The sequence below is a fragment of the Mauremys reevesii genome, linkage group 15 (assembly GCF_016161935.1).
Source record: "Mauremys reevesii isolate NIE-2019 linkage group 15, ASM1616193v1, whole genome shotgun sequence".
NCBI classification, from domain to species: Eukaryota; Metazoa; Chordata; order Testudines; family Geoemydidae; genus Mauremys; species Mauremys reevesii.
In genome coordinates this window covers 37621100-37637706 of record NC_052637.1, presented here as the reverse complement: position 1 = coordinate 37637706, position 16607 = coordinate 37621100, and the positions used below count along the sequence as shown (strand labels likewise).

The 16607-nt window shown below is 39.8% G+C and overlaps 1 protein-coding gene across 5 annotated transcripts in view; it reads right to left on the bottom strand.

The window, feature by feature from the left end:
- Window positions 1–577: 577 nt before the first annotated feature.
- The window catches only part of HELZ (helicase with zinc finger), a 143207-nt gene continuing 127177 nt past the window's right edge, over window positions 578–16607 (bottom strand). For 3 of the 5 annotated variants that reach the window (XM_039501481.1, XM_039501483.1, XM_039501482.1), the window contains 3 exons: window positions 15848–16361; window positions 8060–8312; window positions 3003–3334 (listed from right to left, as the gene is read on the bottom strand). In XM_039501481.1, the coding sequence (XP_039357415.1) occupies window positions 3003–3334; window positions 8060–8312; window positions 15848–16361 (1099 nt within the window). Of the gene's footprint in view, window positions 3335–8059; window positions 8313–15847; window positions 16362–16607 lie in introns of all 5 variants that reach the window. The other 2 variants (XM_039501480.1, XM_039501484.1) reach the window with 1 other exon arrangement.

Sequence of the window (16607 nt, the reverse complement as noted above, 5' to 3'; positions counted from 1 at the left end):
TAAGCTTTAACCCAGCGTCCAAGGACACTGCAATGAAACTGGTCCTACTGCAGCACTTGGCACTCACGCTGTGAGCCACTCCACACAGCATGACCCTGGGCATGCTCAGTGACATTATTTAGAAATTCAGGAGAAAAACAAAAAATCATCATTTTTTTTGTTAAACTCCCTCCCCCACCCCAAACCAGCTCTACTCAATCTGGTGTTTTCAAGTAGCTATAACTCTGTGGGATTTGAAGAAATTAGGTATAAAAAGGCATCACTGAGGACAGTACAAGCCACATGTGCTATTTTAAACCATTTTAAAACAAATCTTTTTTTGGGAAAAAGCACCTGAAAAATTTCTCAAGTGGTGGAGAACATTTGGCTCACCCTAAACATTTGCATATGACACAGTGGATTTTTATAAATTATCATCCAAAAGATCTTGCTCGTGGACTTAAAGAAACAATGAAACAAATTAACCAAAACAGTATATGAATGTAGAATGCTGCTACTGTAGTTATATCAGTATGACAGATTTAATAAATGTGGTGAGATGAAAACACCTTCTCCTTAACTATTTCACAGATAGCAGTCAATTAAAAAGTGCTGTTTATTAGTTAAATATTCAAATATGGTAAACAGAATCAAAAGATTGCTCCATATAAACGAGTGACTTTGAGACCCCTGAACCGACAGTGCCAACTCGGCAAAGTGAAGTGCATTTGAACCCCATCTAACTTTTTGTCATAGTCTCTTGCATATTACCAGGAACTCTCCACAGGACATTCAGATTTTCTCCCAGACCTTGTCAGCCAGCTGTTCAGCTAGTGTCAACTGGTTTAGCTCCACTGAAATACATGGATCTATTGATGATTTCCACCAAGCTGGCCCTTGTAAATTCCCATGAACCTATCTATTTCTGCAGTCCTCAACTGTGCAAATGCCCAACGAAGTCAATGGCAGTTTTTCTTGATTAAGGGTCACAGAATTTGGCCCCATCTCATTTTGGATCCTCTTGATCTGGTGCTATACATCAAATTGCTAAGCAGTATTTGGAAGTGTCTTTCCATCCGTCCCCTGACATCTTTTGTTTGGTTTTAAATAGTAAGACACAGATTAACTAGTTATGCATGTTCTTCTTTAAAGCAGGAAAAGGAGATTTTCAGCTAAATTTCTGAACCCCGAACTCAGCAAAGATTTACAGTAACCATTCAAACCTCTGTGGTGTATTGAATTTAAATGAGTCTTTTTATGTAAAGACCCACAGCTTACAACCCAAAGACAAACACAAATAAATTTATTATAACCAGAACAAAAATCTGATTGAATACAGCAGCAAGCACTGCTCATCAGCACAGTCTCTCACTGACAGCTGTGAAAGTCTGGAATTAACCCTTATGCTTTCCAAGTAGGGGGTGGAAGAAAAGATGCGCAATTCCAATGAGAAACACGAAGTTAAAGCCCCCACACAACTCTGAAATTGTAATTCTGACATCTAATGGAGGAATACTGTAAATAAATCAATCCCAGTCTTGTGAAAAATCAATTATGTCCCAGATTTAAAGAGATCTCTTGAAGTGTAGAAGGCGGACTACCACCTCCGGAGAAGCTATAAAGATACACCCCTTCCATTACAAAATTATGAACAATGTGCAAGACCAGAATTCCTAACGGATAAATTTTATCCTTAGAGCTTTTGTCCAAAGATTTCTCTTTCATCTTTACACCCGCTGTAGAATTCTCTTTCTATATGTTGTCCTAAAGGACTAGGTTTGTGGAGATCTTGAGTAGAACTCATATAGATAAACAAGCTGGAGATCATTTTAGTCCCAAAGAAGATTTAGATAAATTTGGATACAGCTTTGACAAACATTAAATCTCTTCTTTAATGATGTTCCTCAAACAAAACAGTTAGCAAAATATTTGAATTTCTTTGTATAATGTCACATTTTAATGTAAACATCAAATAATGTACCAAAAGTTTTACTGGAAGAAGAAAAAAAAACCCAGAAAAAAAATAAACAAAACAAAAAAACCTCAAAGCGGCACAATTATTTATCTTTATACCACTGGCGAAGGGGAGAAAAAAGCCAGATTACAAACATTTACACATGCATAGTGGAAAAAAAACAAAAAACCAAGTATTTTACTAAATTCACGCTTTTTTTTTAAAATAGTTATTAAATCTACTAAGCACCAACATACCTAAAAATTCATTTTCAGCTTCATGATTCATTTAAAAAACCTATCAAATTAACCTTTCAAACAAGCTTAAATTAGTAGCTTGTCCAAAAATAAAATGTAGAGCATTTTTTTAAGTATACCAATGCTTTTTATCTGAATGTTTCCAAACAATGGCAAGTGTCTGCAAAGAATGCCTTTACTTTACCCTACAGTGGATGGAGAATACAATACCACATCATACAGAATCTAAAACTATAAAAGTCTCAGAATGCAGCATCCCTTCACAAAAAAGCTGATAAAACTGAAAGTATTTATAAGATGCTGCACCTTTATTTAAAAAAAAAAATTAAATGAATTTAAGCAGAAATAACATACATTTTTACATTAACTGGCCATTTCTGGTACAGAAACCCAGCACAGTATGCTAATGTTATTGAATAAATGTAATTGCTACTTACAATTTCTTTTTAAATACAATTTAGACAAACTTTTTTTTTATTTTTATTTTTTTTTTAAAGTTGCACAGTTAACCTCTTAGCTGCTAGCTTAATGCAACACATTGGTAACATTACACAAATTAAAAAATAATGTGTTTGTGTGTGTGTGTGTATGTTCTACATAAAAGCTTTCAAAATTCTGGCCCACATCAAAAAATGCAAAATAATGGAATATAATTAAAAAATTAGTTGCAAGTCTAGCAGCAAAGCAATTAAGTGAGGATATATTTACTAATATAAACAAAGGGAATAGTTGCAACTACAGGTGAAGCCCCAACTATCTTAGATCTACTGACACAAATAGAAATTAAATTCTCTCTAAAAAAAATAATCTGATTATTTAAAATAGGAGTAAAAGCCATTGCTACCTGATGAACTACCTAGGCTAAGTTCCTGAAACAAAGACAAAGGGTCACTATTCTTTTTTGCCTGCTCAGGAGGAGGTTTGGGCTTTGGCGGAGCCCGCAGAGCACTTGCGTAGGACATGGCAGGCTTGTTCCCGCCAGCATTCTGCTGGCTGTTGCTGTTTGATTCGACGATCTGCTTGTTGGGCATGAGGGGTGGGAACTGGCCGAGATGCTGAAGCATGTTATAGTTGAAGGAATTGGACAGCTGTATGTTTTCGGCTTTCAGGTGATCCTCTGGGGGTTTGACTGTCTTCGGTGGAGCTGAAAACAGAACAAATAGAGCCGGTTTAACTAAATAGCCTTCGTAAGTGAAATCCATTTGCTGATGCCCTCGTACAAAATGATAAACTGACATCCAGATACTGCAGAACCTTAATATTAAGTTAAAATGACAGAAGGTTTGAGATCAATATTAGATTTCGTCAGGGCCTCTTTTCAAATGATTCTAGCTTCAGACTATTTTTTCCTTAGTCCTCTCTTTTGTACAAGCAAATAAACCCATATAAGCCTCATTACATCCACATCTATAGGAGACAGAGGGACTAATCCCATTGGGAGTAAGGACGGAGTAAAAACTGAGTGGGAATGTAAGGATTTAGACCCTACAGATTATGCACCCGAACAGGTAGTGCTTTTATCTTCAGTCAAAAGGAAACCAATTTCCTAATCTTGCTGTACACAGATCTAGTGTGATGGATGGCAGGAGAGAGATCACTTGATCATTACTTGTTAGGTTCACTTCCTCTGAAGCACCTGGCATTGGCCACTGTCGGTAGACAGGATACTGGGCTGAATGGACCTTTGGTCTGACCCAGGTTGGCTATTCTTATGTTCTCATGAGCTATCACCCAGAGGTATATGATACAATCCATGTTAAGGCCATAGCTTCTATATCATCAGGAAAAGCTGATTACATTGTCAGTAAACTTAATTCTGTGCTATAAGGTCAGAATGCCATGGCTCTTACATACCAAGGGAGGATGCATTTATTTGTGTGCCACAAGACACATTTCACATTAGTCCAATAATGTTACCTTATAAGGTCAAACAAGTTTCCCAATCAGTTTTATATGTAGCCTGGGTTAACTATTAGGAAAAACGATTATAAGAACAGGTAGGCAAGGCAACAATCTGCTAAGGAAGGAGAAGCTGTGAAATCAATAGGAGAGACATTCAGGACTGAACGAGTCACCCATTTTCTATCAGGAGAGACATTCTATTCATCCTATTCACACTGATCCTGCCATGATGCACAGGGTGAACTAGCTGACCCATTAGAGAAAAGATGCTTCATGTTCGGACCTATGCTAATTCAAACGCTCTTTATCCAATGAGACAGATCTCCCAGGGTGGGGAGTATATTTCACTTTCCTTCTCATTTCATAGCTTAAACAGGCTAAAATTAAAATTGACAGCACTGTTCATAACACATTCACAAACTGAAACTCTGACTTCTGATGCAACCCAACTAATTGTTGCTGTTTTAGACTGAATGCACTCTTGTTAATTGATATGTTCTAACTCCATATTTAACTCCTCCTGCAACTATAAGAAAACTGCTTTAAAGCAACGAGTATGAAACTGCTTTCAAGTGAATTTTCTGAATCCTAATGAAGTATCTTACTTTCAGCTGGGGAATTCAGCTGCTGTTTTCCAGGAGCTAAGAAAACTCAGCCTTTTATTTGGAGGATAATGATATAAATGAAATCTAAAACAATGCCGGTGATGGGCGGTGGGCATATTTTGTAATTGTTTCCTTCTTTAAAAATTAAATGTTAATTTCATGAGTTGAGTATACAAAAACACCACTGCACACAGACACCTCTTGTGTGTGTGTGTTTTTAACAGAAAGTTTGACAGAAAGACAGAACAGACAGGACAGATAGGGTAACTAAGCGTACAAAGAGAAAGTAATGTAAGATTAAAGAGAGGCCAGATGACTTGTATGAGGCCCCCAGGTGAGAAGGAACTGTAAATGAGGCACCCAATGCAGAAAGAAATACGTAATAAATACCACTGATAACAACTTAACCTATGCTAAGTCTATAAAAAAAGGTCACATTCAGCAGAATGTAGGTCAAGCATATCAAACAGCCTAATCACTAACCACTAGTACCACAATGGAGAGTTAAGATTGGACTAGAATTACTAGGCCTGCAAAACTATAAACATAGAAAAACTTAGAAGACCTCAAAAGTGGATTGCGTTTCGTTGCATTAGGTGTTACACATGACAAATTTATGTGTGTGTGTGTATTTATTTATTTTCATTCATCCATTCATAAAAATGGCTTCCATGCCCAAGGATGGAAACCTGTTTGTATCAAATACTGATGCTAGTCTAACTTGCCCAACTGGCCTTAGGATTTATCAGCTGGTAGCAATAGATATGTAAGGTACATTTTATAGATCTCTATTTCCTTTCAGGATTTTGTTTAGAGCCTTACTCTCAACGGTTACACAAAATCAATGAAATGTGATACATATTGATCCCAACATAGTCTAGCGGGAATTTCAGAGCTTCCATTGCATCAGCAAACCAAAAAGCCTAGAGCAACATCAGATTTGGATGCCACCGTGGTAAGAGAGAATACAGTGAACTTGGTACCTTATTTTTCTGGTGCAAAAAGGAATATGAACATTTTAAAGGATGTGCCCTAAACATGCAAAGGCACAACAATGCTGCAGTAACAGACGGTATAATATTTCCAATACTGTTTTGGAATATCAATATTTTAGCACTCTGAAAACGTAAAATGCATGAGAGGAAAGTAATTCTAAAGCACTGCAGTATGAGCTTTTTTCGTTCACTCTATGCTGACTTTTTTTTTTGTACATATGCCATTAATTTAAAACACCTTAGTAACTAGTGCACCATGAAACTGAAGGGAAGCAGAAACTGCATGACACTGTTGGTTTTAAGAAGCTGACCAAATACAAATAGGTCTTTTAAAGATAATATACAATAAGAGTTGTTAATACTTAAATGGAAAGTTCAGGTACATTAATACTGATAAAACTTTTTTTTTTTTTCTTCTTCAAAGAGAGCTTGTTTTTTTATGTGAAGTAAGTGTGGAGAAAAGGTGCCATACTGGCAGACTTGTTATTTGCAAAGTAGCAGAGTAAGATTCCCGAACGCTGCCCCAGCTAGGGTGACCAGACATCCCGATTTTATCGGGACTGTCCCGATATTTGCTTGTTTGTCCCACGTCCCGACCAATGTTAGGTCGGGACACTAGACAAACAAGCAAAGGCTCCGGAGCCCAGAAGGGCTCGCGCCCTCCCCCGCCCTGACTCTGCCCCCTCCTTCCCCCATTGGCTCCCTCCCCAAATCCCCGCCTCTTTCCAAGCATGCCATGCCCAGGAGACGCAGGGGAGTGCGGGGCCGGGGTGAGTGTGAGTCTGGCCTGGCCCCGAGCAGGCAGGACTCGGTACCTGAAGGGAGAGTAGGGGGGCGGCCCGCGGGGCCAGGCGGCAGCTGTTCTCCCAACCTGGGCAGCAGGACTCGGGAGCAGCCGCTGCTGCAGCTCCCACTGCCGCGGGGGGAGGAAGCGGCCAAGCACGTGGCGCTCAGCGGCTGCGGCTTTGGCACCTGGGCCAGAACCCCCCGAGCCCGGGCCTGCTGCGGGGCAGCGCGCACACTGCGCCCAGCCCCTGGCCAGTCGTGTCTGGGCTGGCTGCCTGGCTGGTGCAATCCCGCAGCGGAGGCATCGGCAGCCCAGCCCCATTCGTTCTCCTGCGGGACCCAAGCGGGATGGGGGGGCTGGGGCCTGCTGCCCCCACTCCGGGGCCGCCCGCGGGATTGCACCAGCTGGGCAGCCAGCCCAGACGCGACTGGCCAGGGGCTGGGTGCGCGCTGGGTCCCCGCAGCAGGCCCGGGCTCGGGGGGTTAATGGGTGCTAGAGCCGCAGCCGCCAAGCTTGGCCAGCGGCCACTTCCTCCCCCCGCGGCAGTGGGAGCTGCAGCAGCGGCTGCTCCCAAGTCCCGCTGCCCAGGTGGGGAGAACAACCGCCGCCTGGCCCTGCAGGCCGCCCCCTACTCTCCCTCCAGGTACCGCGCCCAAGTCCTGCCTGCTTGGGGCCAGGCCAGACTCACACTCACCCCAGCCCCACGCTCCCCTGAGTCTCCCGGGCCTCCCTCCAGCGCTTGCGGAGGGAGGAGGAATCGGGGGTGGGGTGTTTTTTTTTTTTTTTGCTCTGCTGCCATTTTTTTCCCCTCTGTCCCGGTCCCCCCCCCCCCCCCCATGTCCCGATATTTGACCTGGGTGATCTGGTCACCCTAGCCCCAGCTCTGTTCTGCAGTGACCACCTCTAGCAGTGAAAAACTAGTTCTGTGTCCATGCTAAATCAGTCTCCACTAGGACTGCCAGCAAGGAGGCCAGTTTCAAGTGTGATTCTTCTGTGATGTACCCATGTCTATCTGTCAATGTGCTACTATGGCCTATATCACTGATGTGTTTAAGCATGTGAGTTCACTAGGAAATGCACTGAGATCTCAAACTCAGTTCCTGTAGATCACCGTCAAAATCTGAGATGGTGACAGTAACAGGAACCACGGCTTTAAGGAGAAACAACATATCTCACACCAAACCCCTTTTGTCACCAGGTCCTCTTAAGCACAAACTGGCTGAACTTGAATCAGCGGAGGAGAATGTTTGAACTTAGTAAGATTTCTTGGAGGACAGTGGAGCTATTTGGAGGAAATGCTTCACAGCATTCACTTCTCAGTCACATGCGGCAGACCAACCTGCTAACTACCTGAGACAACAGTATATGAAAATATGAATATTGTTGTGCACAACAATTAAAAACCAAAATAACGAACCCTTCAGAAATATTTTGCCTAAATTCACTTCAAGTCTCGGCAGACAATACATATACGTTGTGAAGAGCAGCTAAGCCTCATTCAGAGTTTGTCACTCCGGCCCAAGCAGTTCACCCCAGTAAGGCAAGTGGAGGGATTTAGGAAAAAAACAAACATTACTTACCTAACAGTTCTCTGGGTGGTACTGCTCTGTTGGATCCGTTGCATGGAATGTTCTGATACGGGGCAGATGAGGTGGAGTTTACCCACAACTCAGGCGATGAATAGTTGAAAGAAGACTGGTTATTATGGTCCTGAAGCTCTTTACGCTGACCAAGATTGTCTTGAGGAGCGTTAAAATCTTCAGAACAAGCCTGGACTGAACTAGAGGAAATTCTTCTTTGGTACAACGGCCTGCCTGGTCCTCTTGGTTCATACTGCATTTAAAAAAAAAAAAAGTTCTTTAATTCGCTGGCATACATGTTATGGCAGTTCCCCCCCTACATTTCTCTAATAAACGTGAAAGTGCCTTCAAACACTGAAAAAATCTTAAGAAATTCCTGCTAGCAATGATTGCATTAATTGACAAAGATTGTTAATGATAAAGAGCAACAGTAACTTAAAGCATGTATAAAGAGGGTATAGAGATTTCTTGATTTGTAAGTACTTGATATCTCAATCTTAATGTTAGTTTTCTTTTGCACAGTATCTCTCTATAACACGCAAATTTAGTCGCCAAAGGGTTAAATAAGGGAGACGGACATTTACATGAACAGGTGAAAATGCTCAATTACAATGCATAGAAAATAAGTGGCAGGTTTGACCTCTGATTTCTACTATAACACATGAAGGACTTGCATACCAGGATTTGGGGCACGTATGAGGTCATATTTATATGCTGGCCTTTGCATGAAGATATGCACACAGAGAACAAATGCTGTGGGGAACTGTTTGTTATCATGGGGAATAAGCAAAGAATTGTATTTGAAAACACAGAAAAGACTTGCTTCCATTGATCTTGCAGACAGGGTAGATGAAAAAGACAGGAGATGCATTAACTCCTTGGTACCAATAGTTGCGATTTAAGGACACTCTAAATGCTTGGGTGATTCAGGGCAGACACCCTCTGTTAAGGTTTAATGCAAAAGATAAAATTGAAGCAATGTAGCAATATGGTCACAACTTAGTGAAAGAAAAGGGAGAGCCTTATTTTGCTTTAAGGTGGACTCTAATGGTCATTTGGGGAAAGACAGGTGTTCCACAGTTAGTTACCCTCTCTGCTGGTGCGAACGTGTCTAAATAAGGCAAAGGTAAAGTTACTTCTAGATGAGGGCAGAGCAAACATAGTGTGAAAGTGGAGATTTCTGCAGGGGCAAATACAGACTCAGAAAGGCACAAGGCCAAAAATTGTTTTGAAATGCAGGCACCTAGTTTCACATTTCCTGGTAAGAAAGCCCCATTTTGAGTAGAGATGCAGAGAGCATTTGAGCAGAGACGCTGCACATTGAGATGAAAAAAAAGCTTTAAAAATTATCCTGATATTACCATATTCCACCCCAAACAATCAGTACTAAAAGACCAATAAGATTCAATGAAAAACTGCTATCACAATAGTAAGTAAGTATATAATAAAAAAGCATGAAAATACTAACAATTTTATTTATAAAGCTGAAATTATAAGAAATGAAATAAATCTTAAAATACAAACAGAACACCTGACTGCAAGCAATTTGGGGCAAGGACTGTCATTTCCTATGTGAGTGTACGGTGCCCTATCTAACTGGCCTCCAGGCGCTACCACAGTTCAAATGTTAAAAAAATACCGGCAGTAATATAAAAAGTCAAATAAGAAGACTGCACTGAAAAAAAAAGGAGGGGGAGAGTTTGCACGGATTGACAGAGATTAAGGACCTAATATTTAAAGGGACATTTGCTGGCATATAAAGGGAGACCAGGTAAATAACTATGTGTGCAAACAGATGGTCTTGACTGAGGCCATTTTGATCTAACTACTGAATCTGATTTACAAGGAAGAGTAGCTGTTTTTTAAAAACCAGGCTCTATGTCTGAAATAAGTTTAAAACATATTTAGTTTTCACAAGCTTTTTGTAAATGGAGAGATGATGACCTGAGGCAAATATTGCAGAATAACTGATCATTAGAGACAACTTATTGGAAAATTCTTTGATTGTTAAAAAGAATGCTCTTGAAGGAAAGTTTTCTTCCAAAGCCTCCTGTGGCTATAGCTTTTGGGACCCAGGATTTTCTCTGATTAATTTGCTTCAAAAAAACAAAACAAAACAAAAACCCTGGTTTTTTAAAAAAAGGTTTTTCCTTTCTGTCATATTTTTATTGCATAAAATGTAGTATTGTAGCACACTGAAAGAAACATATATTGCCCCCAATGTATCTGCTTGTGGGCACACACAGTATGACTGGCAGATCAAAGAATAAAATGCTAGCAAAATACTGAAAATATTCATAGATTCTTGCTACTACTACAGTCTGTAGGAGGTTTGCCATTGATTGAAATAGAAGCAAGATTGAGTCCATATCATATTTCCAAAGTGTAAATAAAATGTAATATATTACAATCAGATATTACATAAATTAAGATTAAGATTATGTCCTAGAATAATTCAAAAGAATTTTTTTGATGTTTTGAACTAGGGGGCCAGATTTACAGAGGTATTTAGGTGCCAAAGATGCAAATAGGTCATCATGAGATTTACAAAAGTGCCTAAGCAGGTTAGGTGCCTAACTCCCATTGACTTTCAATTAAAATCCTTCCAAAATCAAATTGGCTAATGCCTGAAGTTCTAACCCTAAATGTAATTCTGTATGTTAGTACTGTAGTTTGATCACATTAACAGAATGAGAGATAATCTGATAAATGGTAAAGTGAAGGGGGATGCACCTAGAAAACATACTTTCCACATCGACACTATCAATATTTTCTCTGTATTTGATTTCCTGGGTCAGTCTGCCTCCTGTATGAGGACTTATGGGATCCTGCACAGGTCTGAAGCAGCACAGGGGTCAGTGGGAGTCCAGAGCACCCAGCACTTCACCAGATCGCGAGGTGAGGATGCTTGGCATCTTACAGGATCAGACTCTCTCTTTGTAGCAGCCACAGTAAACAACAATCAACTTAGAAATACTGTTTGGCACAAACTACGCAGGAGAAATTGCATCAGAATGAACGTTTTTCACATGCACTCCCGAGTTCAGGGCACGTATTATATCCAAGGGGAAAATGTCAGACACTGAGCAGTGACATTTTGAGCTATTGTGAATCTTTCTGCTCTAGCTTTCTCCTTTTCAATATAGAGCACTTAAGCCTCCAATTATGAGCCACCTCTAAAAAAATACCTTTAGAAAAAAGAGGGAAAATGTCAGATTGGGTAGATAAAAATAGCTGAATTGTTGTTTTCCTTCAATCCCTAACCATGTAATTAGAGTTTAACTGCGATATATCTTGAATTCCCCCAACAGGAAGGTTGCTTTTGATCATTCTGTTTTAGGACATTGTAAGAAATTTTAGTTTGTACTGACTTCACTATTATTTTTTTATGTAGCCTGTTGTAAAATTAGGCAAATATCTAGATGAGATGATGTACCGTCTGGAAGTCCTCTGCATACCCGCAGGGTTACGCATACCCCTGGTTGAGAACCACATGCATCTGCTTTCTAATCACCAGATTCAGTGGGTGGAAGGAAGTGATCAACCATATCAGAACAACAGTGCATGTAAGAAGATGCCTATTTCTCAAGAAAAGAAAATGCCTCTGTCTCACATTCCTGAGGAAACAGAGGCACTTACACATAGGATTCTAAGCAATTAAACTCCATTTTATATTATATATATAATAAAATTCATAGTGTTTATCAATATCTATTCAATAGCTTCATAAATGGTTGGATAATGGCATAGAGAGTACAGTTATAAAGTTTGTGGACAATACCAAGCTGGGAGGGGTTGCAAGCGCTTAGGAGGACAGGATTAGAATTCAAAAGGATCTTGACAAACTGGAGAAAGGGTCTGAAATAAATAGGGTGAAAGTCAATAAGGACAAATTCCCATTAACATTCATAGTATGAGCACAGGTGCAAGCCCATAGTACTGATCATCATTCAGAAACAACAGGTGAAAGCCTGGTCCCACTGAAGTCAATAGGAGTTTTGCCATTGACTTCAGGGGAGCCAGGATTCATCCACTGAATTCAAAATCTGAATTATTTGTTGCAAAAGTAACATGCAAATTCAAAAAGAGTTTGTCCCCACTGACATCTCAGAGAATTCAGAATACATTATCTACCATAAAAGGAGGTTATACAGCTAGATCTGGCAGACAAAGAAGGAGGAAGGGAGGTTGATGCAGTTTTTTTTTATCCTTAAAACAGGAATTTGATGAGTATATTGCAGCCAATCCTTTTCTGAGGCATAAAAAAAAGAAGTTGACACACAGAACATTTAAGTTCATCTTAAATGAGTGCATTAGATACTCCTTCCCACTAACTTCAGTTTTAAATATCCATTTACAAGTAATTTTACTTTTATTATTTTTGTGGAAACATTGAAGACCAATTTTATTTTGTAACGGCTTTAGTTCAACATGCAATGCAGATTTCTTTGGTTTAATTTAACAGGCACAGAATTGGCTTTACTAATTTCACTGCTCTCAGTATTCAGGGCTCATCTCACTATGCACAGTATATGTATAGATGTAGATTTTCCTGCTGATGCATATTTTTAATGCACGGGATAATGGAAAGAGAAGCAATTCCATAGGGCTTACAGATTGTCTCTCAGTTTAAAAAAAAATTATTATTATTGCTGAATAAGTTAGAGCCCACTGGCAAAACTACTATATCCACTTTCCCCTTGTGTCATATTTTGTAAACTTAGAAACAGGTGAAAAATAGCAACAAATGATTGGACAGCTGCACAGAAGCCAATGCTTTCTTGCCTTGGTTGGGCTTAGAATATTATACAACATAGGAACGCATTTCAGACTTTTTGATAAAGAAAGCAAATGCCTGGTGCCAGAGCCATCCCTTGGTTAGGGCAAATCAGGGCCACCGCTCCAGGCCCTGCACTTTGGGGGCCCCGCGGGCCGCTGCAATTGGCCAGTGCGGTCAGTCCCAGAAGAGACAAATCTGTCACTTCCGCGTAAGACGGAATGTAATTTAATAGATCCTCTTTGCACCTATCAAATGGAACTGATGCAAAGAGTTGTGTGTCAGATCTGCACATACAAAAAGGAATCAGGTGTGGACAACAACAAATGTGTGTACTGTAACACTAATTTATGAAGAAACACAAAGGATCTATATGGATATGGCTACATCTAAAGGTAATACAGATTTCAGTGTAAAACATCCTTTGAATTGTGAAATATTCCTCTTTGCTACTTATTTCACTGCTCTGCAATATCAAAGATATGGTAAAATTAATGAGAAAAAAGGACAAAGTATCTCTCACAGGTCATCAGATATAAAAACACTGGCGTGTTGCAGATGTACAAGCTGTTGCAGCTATAAACATTTATTTGCTACCTGTGGAGTAATGGGATAACTCTGATAACTTTCCATTAATACCTGCTCCAAGGAGACAATACTCAATGAAGTTTGCAGGGAAACTGAAAATTACCTGTCCATCACACCACATCATTTAAATCTTAAAATGCATGAACTATTCAATGCTACGCACACATCTGGCTCCTGCACTTAGTTATATACAAAGAACATAACATATTCTGCCTAAAACATATAGTATTTCAGTACGCAGTAAAGCTTAAAATTTTAAAACACAAACCCTAAAATCTTTATAATCTTACCCTCTTATTTTATAAAATGTTCTTTTGCTTACTTTATAGCCAGTCTTGGTATATTCACACACTGATCCTTTTTATCCCTTGAAAATAATTTCTAGATAGCACACAGTATCCTCTGACACATTAATGTTTTACTTAAACACTTTCCATTTCCCCACTGTGCCTTTTCCCTTTCTAAAGCCCTTATTTTAGCTGATAAAAAAATGAAGAAAAGGGCAAAGGGAAAACAGAACGCCTTCAGAGATAAAATAGTAACCTTGATTTTACAAACCTTGCCAGCAGTTAATCTTAGAGTCTATGAACACAGAAGAATCAGATATCCTTATGGGAAAAAGCTACAACATGAAATACTGTATTTTCAAGATCCAAAGATAACATCTTGCTAGCATAAATACATTTTGATCATTTGTGCTTCAGAGCTGAAGTACTAAAATCAATTTGTTCCCTTAAAAAAATAGAGATGGTACTTTTGGTTAAAAGATAAATGTTTGATAGTATCAGTATTTGTTTCATACCGCACTAGGCTGACTGTCAAAAGCACACATGTGACGGGAATATCATAAATGAAGTACATCAGTCATCTTTACTTGGTAAAGGGGAAAAATAGACACTTTTGTGAAATGTACTATCCACTCTGTTTAATGCCTCATCATCACAAATAATTAACATACGGCTTTAAGTTTGTATATTTATATAAAGAAACACAAAACCAAGCATTACGTACTATGTCGGTAGAGACTCATCTTCTCTAATTTGAGAACAATCAGCTTTTCCAGCTGTAACATTGTGGACTTGAAGTAAAATCGATAAACTGTCATAGCCGAGTGATTAGCAGAGCAGCTCAAACGTTTCTTATAGTTTCTCAGTTGATGAAAACTCAAACACTAACTAGATATTTTCTTTTACAATTTAGAGCATCAACTCTATTTTAAGTTTTATGCACAGAAAAACAGCTATCAAGCTGAATGAGTGAACTAAACTAGCTTTTGAATGACTGCTAGTATTCAGATCTCCCTGTGAAACTTGACCTTGTAGCAAGAATCTGAGTTAAAAATACATCCAGCACTTTGTGTTTTCTTTATGGAACTCTGCCCTGGCCTTTATCTGAAGGAGCCCGATTACAAGCTTTAGAGGAAAGATTTGTTCTTTAAACATTTTTTTCCAGCATTTGGCAAAGAGCAATCTCTTCCCCTCCCTCAACACCATGTTTTCAAAGGACCAAAATTAATTTGTACTAGTTAAATAGTGATTTGCTTTGCTTGTACACAAGCAACCAGTGTTGTCAGCACAGATCTGTAAGGACTATTTATTAGTTTATTGCTACTGCAGAGCCAACAAAAGGAAAGAAAAACATTGCTCTTGTGCCCCACAAAAATAATTAATAATTGTGTTGAATCTTGGCAACAAAGGAGTAGATTTCATACAGACAGGGGTGGTCTAATGGAGTGGGAAGCCAGTCAGAAATTTCTGACTTCTAATCATGACTTTCTGCCCTGGCCTACACTACAAAATGTGAATAATCCACACCCAAAAAAGACATAGTTATACCGACCCAAGCACTGGTGTAGTGAGCAGTGCGTTGGTGGGAGAGCTCCTCCTGCTAACACAGCTACCACCTCTCATAGAAGCAGATTAACTAAGTCAAGGGGAGAAGCTCTCTTCCATCAGCTTAGAGCATCTTCATTAGAGCGCTGCAGCTGTGCCAATGCAGCATTTTAAGTGTAGACCTGCCCTTACTATGATTCTATTTGTGGCTCTGGGCAAGACATTTAACTTCTTTGAATCTGCAAAAAGGGGTACAATACAGTAGAATTCACTTTTAGTGCTTTATTCAGCTACATGGAATAAGGAATCTGTTCTGCTCTCATTGAAGAGCAAGGAAAAAACCCCAGTGCAGGTTTGGGGATGAGGGCTCAAATCTTAATTTCCAAAAGCCTGTAACTCCCTGCCAGCAAAGAAAGGGCTGAGTGCAGACCCCTGAACTACCGGTGTATGTCTGAGGGGAGGGAAAGTGGCTGCTAAACTTTCCTTTTTCACAGGCATTCAAGACATGAATTTTTAATCTACAACATGTTTGCAATTCACTATTATTAGACATATATTTCTACATACATATATGTATTAAAATCCCCATACCTCTTCTAAGCTGTGGAGCGAAGAAGCAGATACTGCTCGAGATGTGAGCGGATGAAATGGCTCCTGACCCACTGCATGCTGATGACTCTGTATTTGTATAAAAGGGTTCTGTTGTGATCTATGGGGCAATGGAGGTATACCATAATGAAAGCCATGCCCCATTAGGTGGTTCTGCTGTAGGTTAGCATAGGTCCATGATCCATCAGGTTGCAGGTACTTCAAAGGAGGTGGGGTTATGTGTTCAGATGGCAGTGAGAACGGGGGATTGTATATTTGGGGCAAATGCTGCTGAAATGCTGGGTTGTTGGACATTTCAATGTCTCTGTTGTTTTCCGTGAAGTTAGGAAAGTGGCCGCTGTGGTTTGAGTTGCATGAAGGAGAAGGGAGCGCTGGTGGGCTTCTGGGCTGAACTTGTCTGTATTGCAACAGTCTGGACTGGGGAGGTGGCATTTCAGCTAGGTCCCTGCTTTCACTTTGATCACGGTGTGACAGTTCTCTGAGAAAGTCCTGGAACCTGTATTAGCAAAATAAATGTTATTAAGATGGAGAAACGCAAAAAGTGCTTTGCTAAAGCTCCACCCATTTTGAGGTACCAGGTTCTGAACATCACAACCAGACTGGAGGCAAATACAAATCGTTCAAAACATTTTACTTTAATGTGCACAACATCAAGTCTAGCTTCAAAGACTATAATTGTGGGCAATTGGAAATTAAGGACATGAGACCTTGCTGGACTGACATACCAACCAAAACAATCACA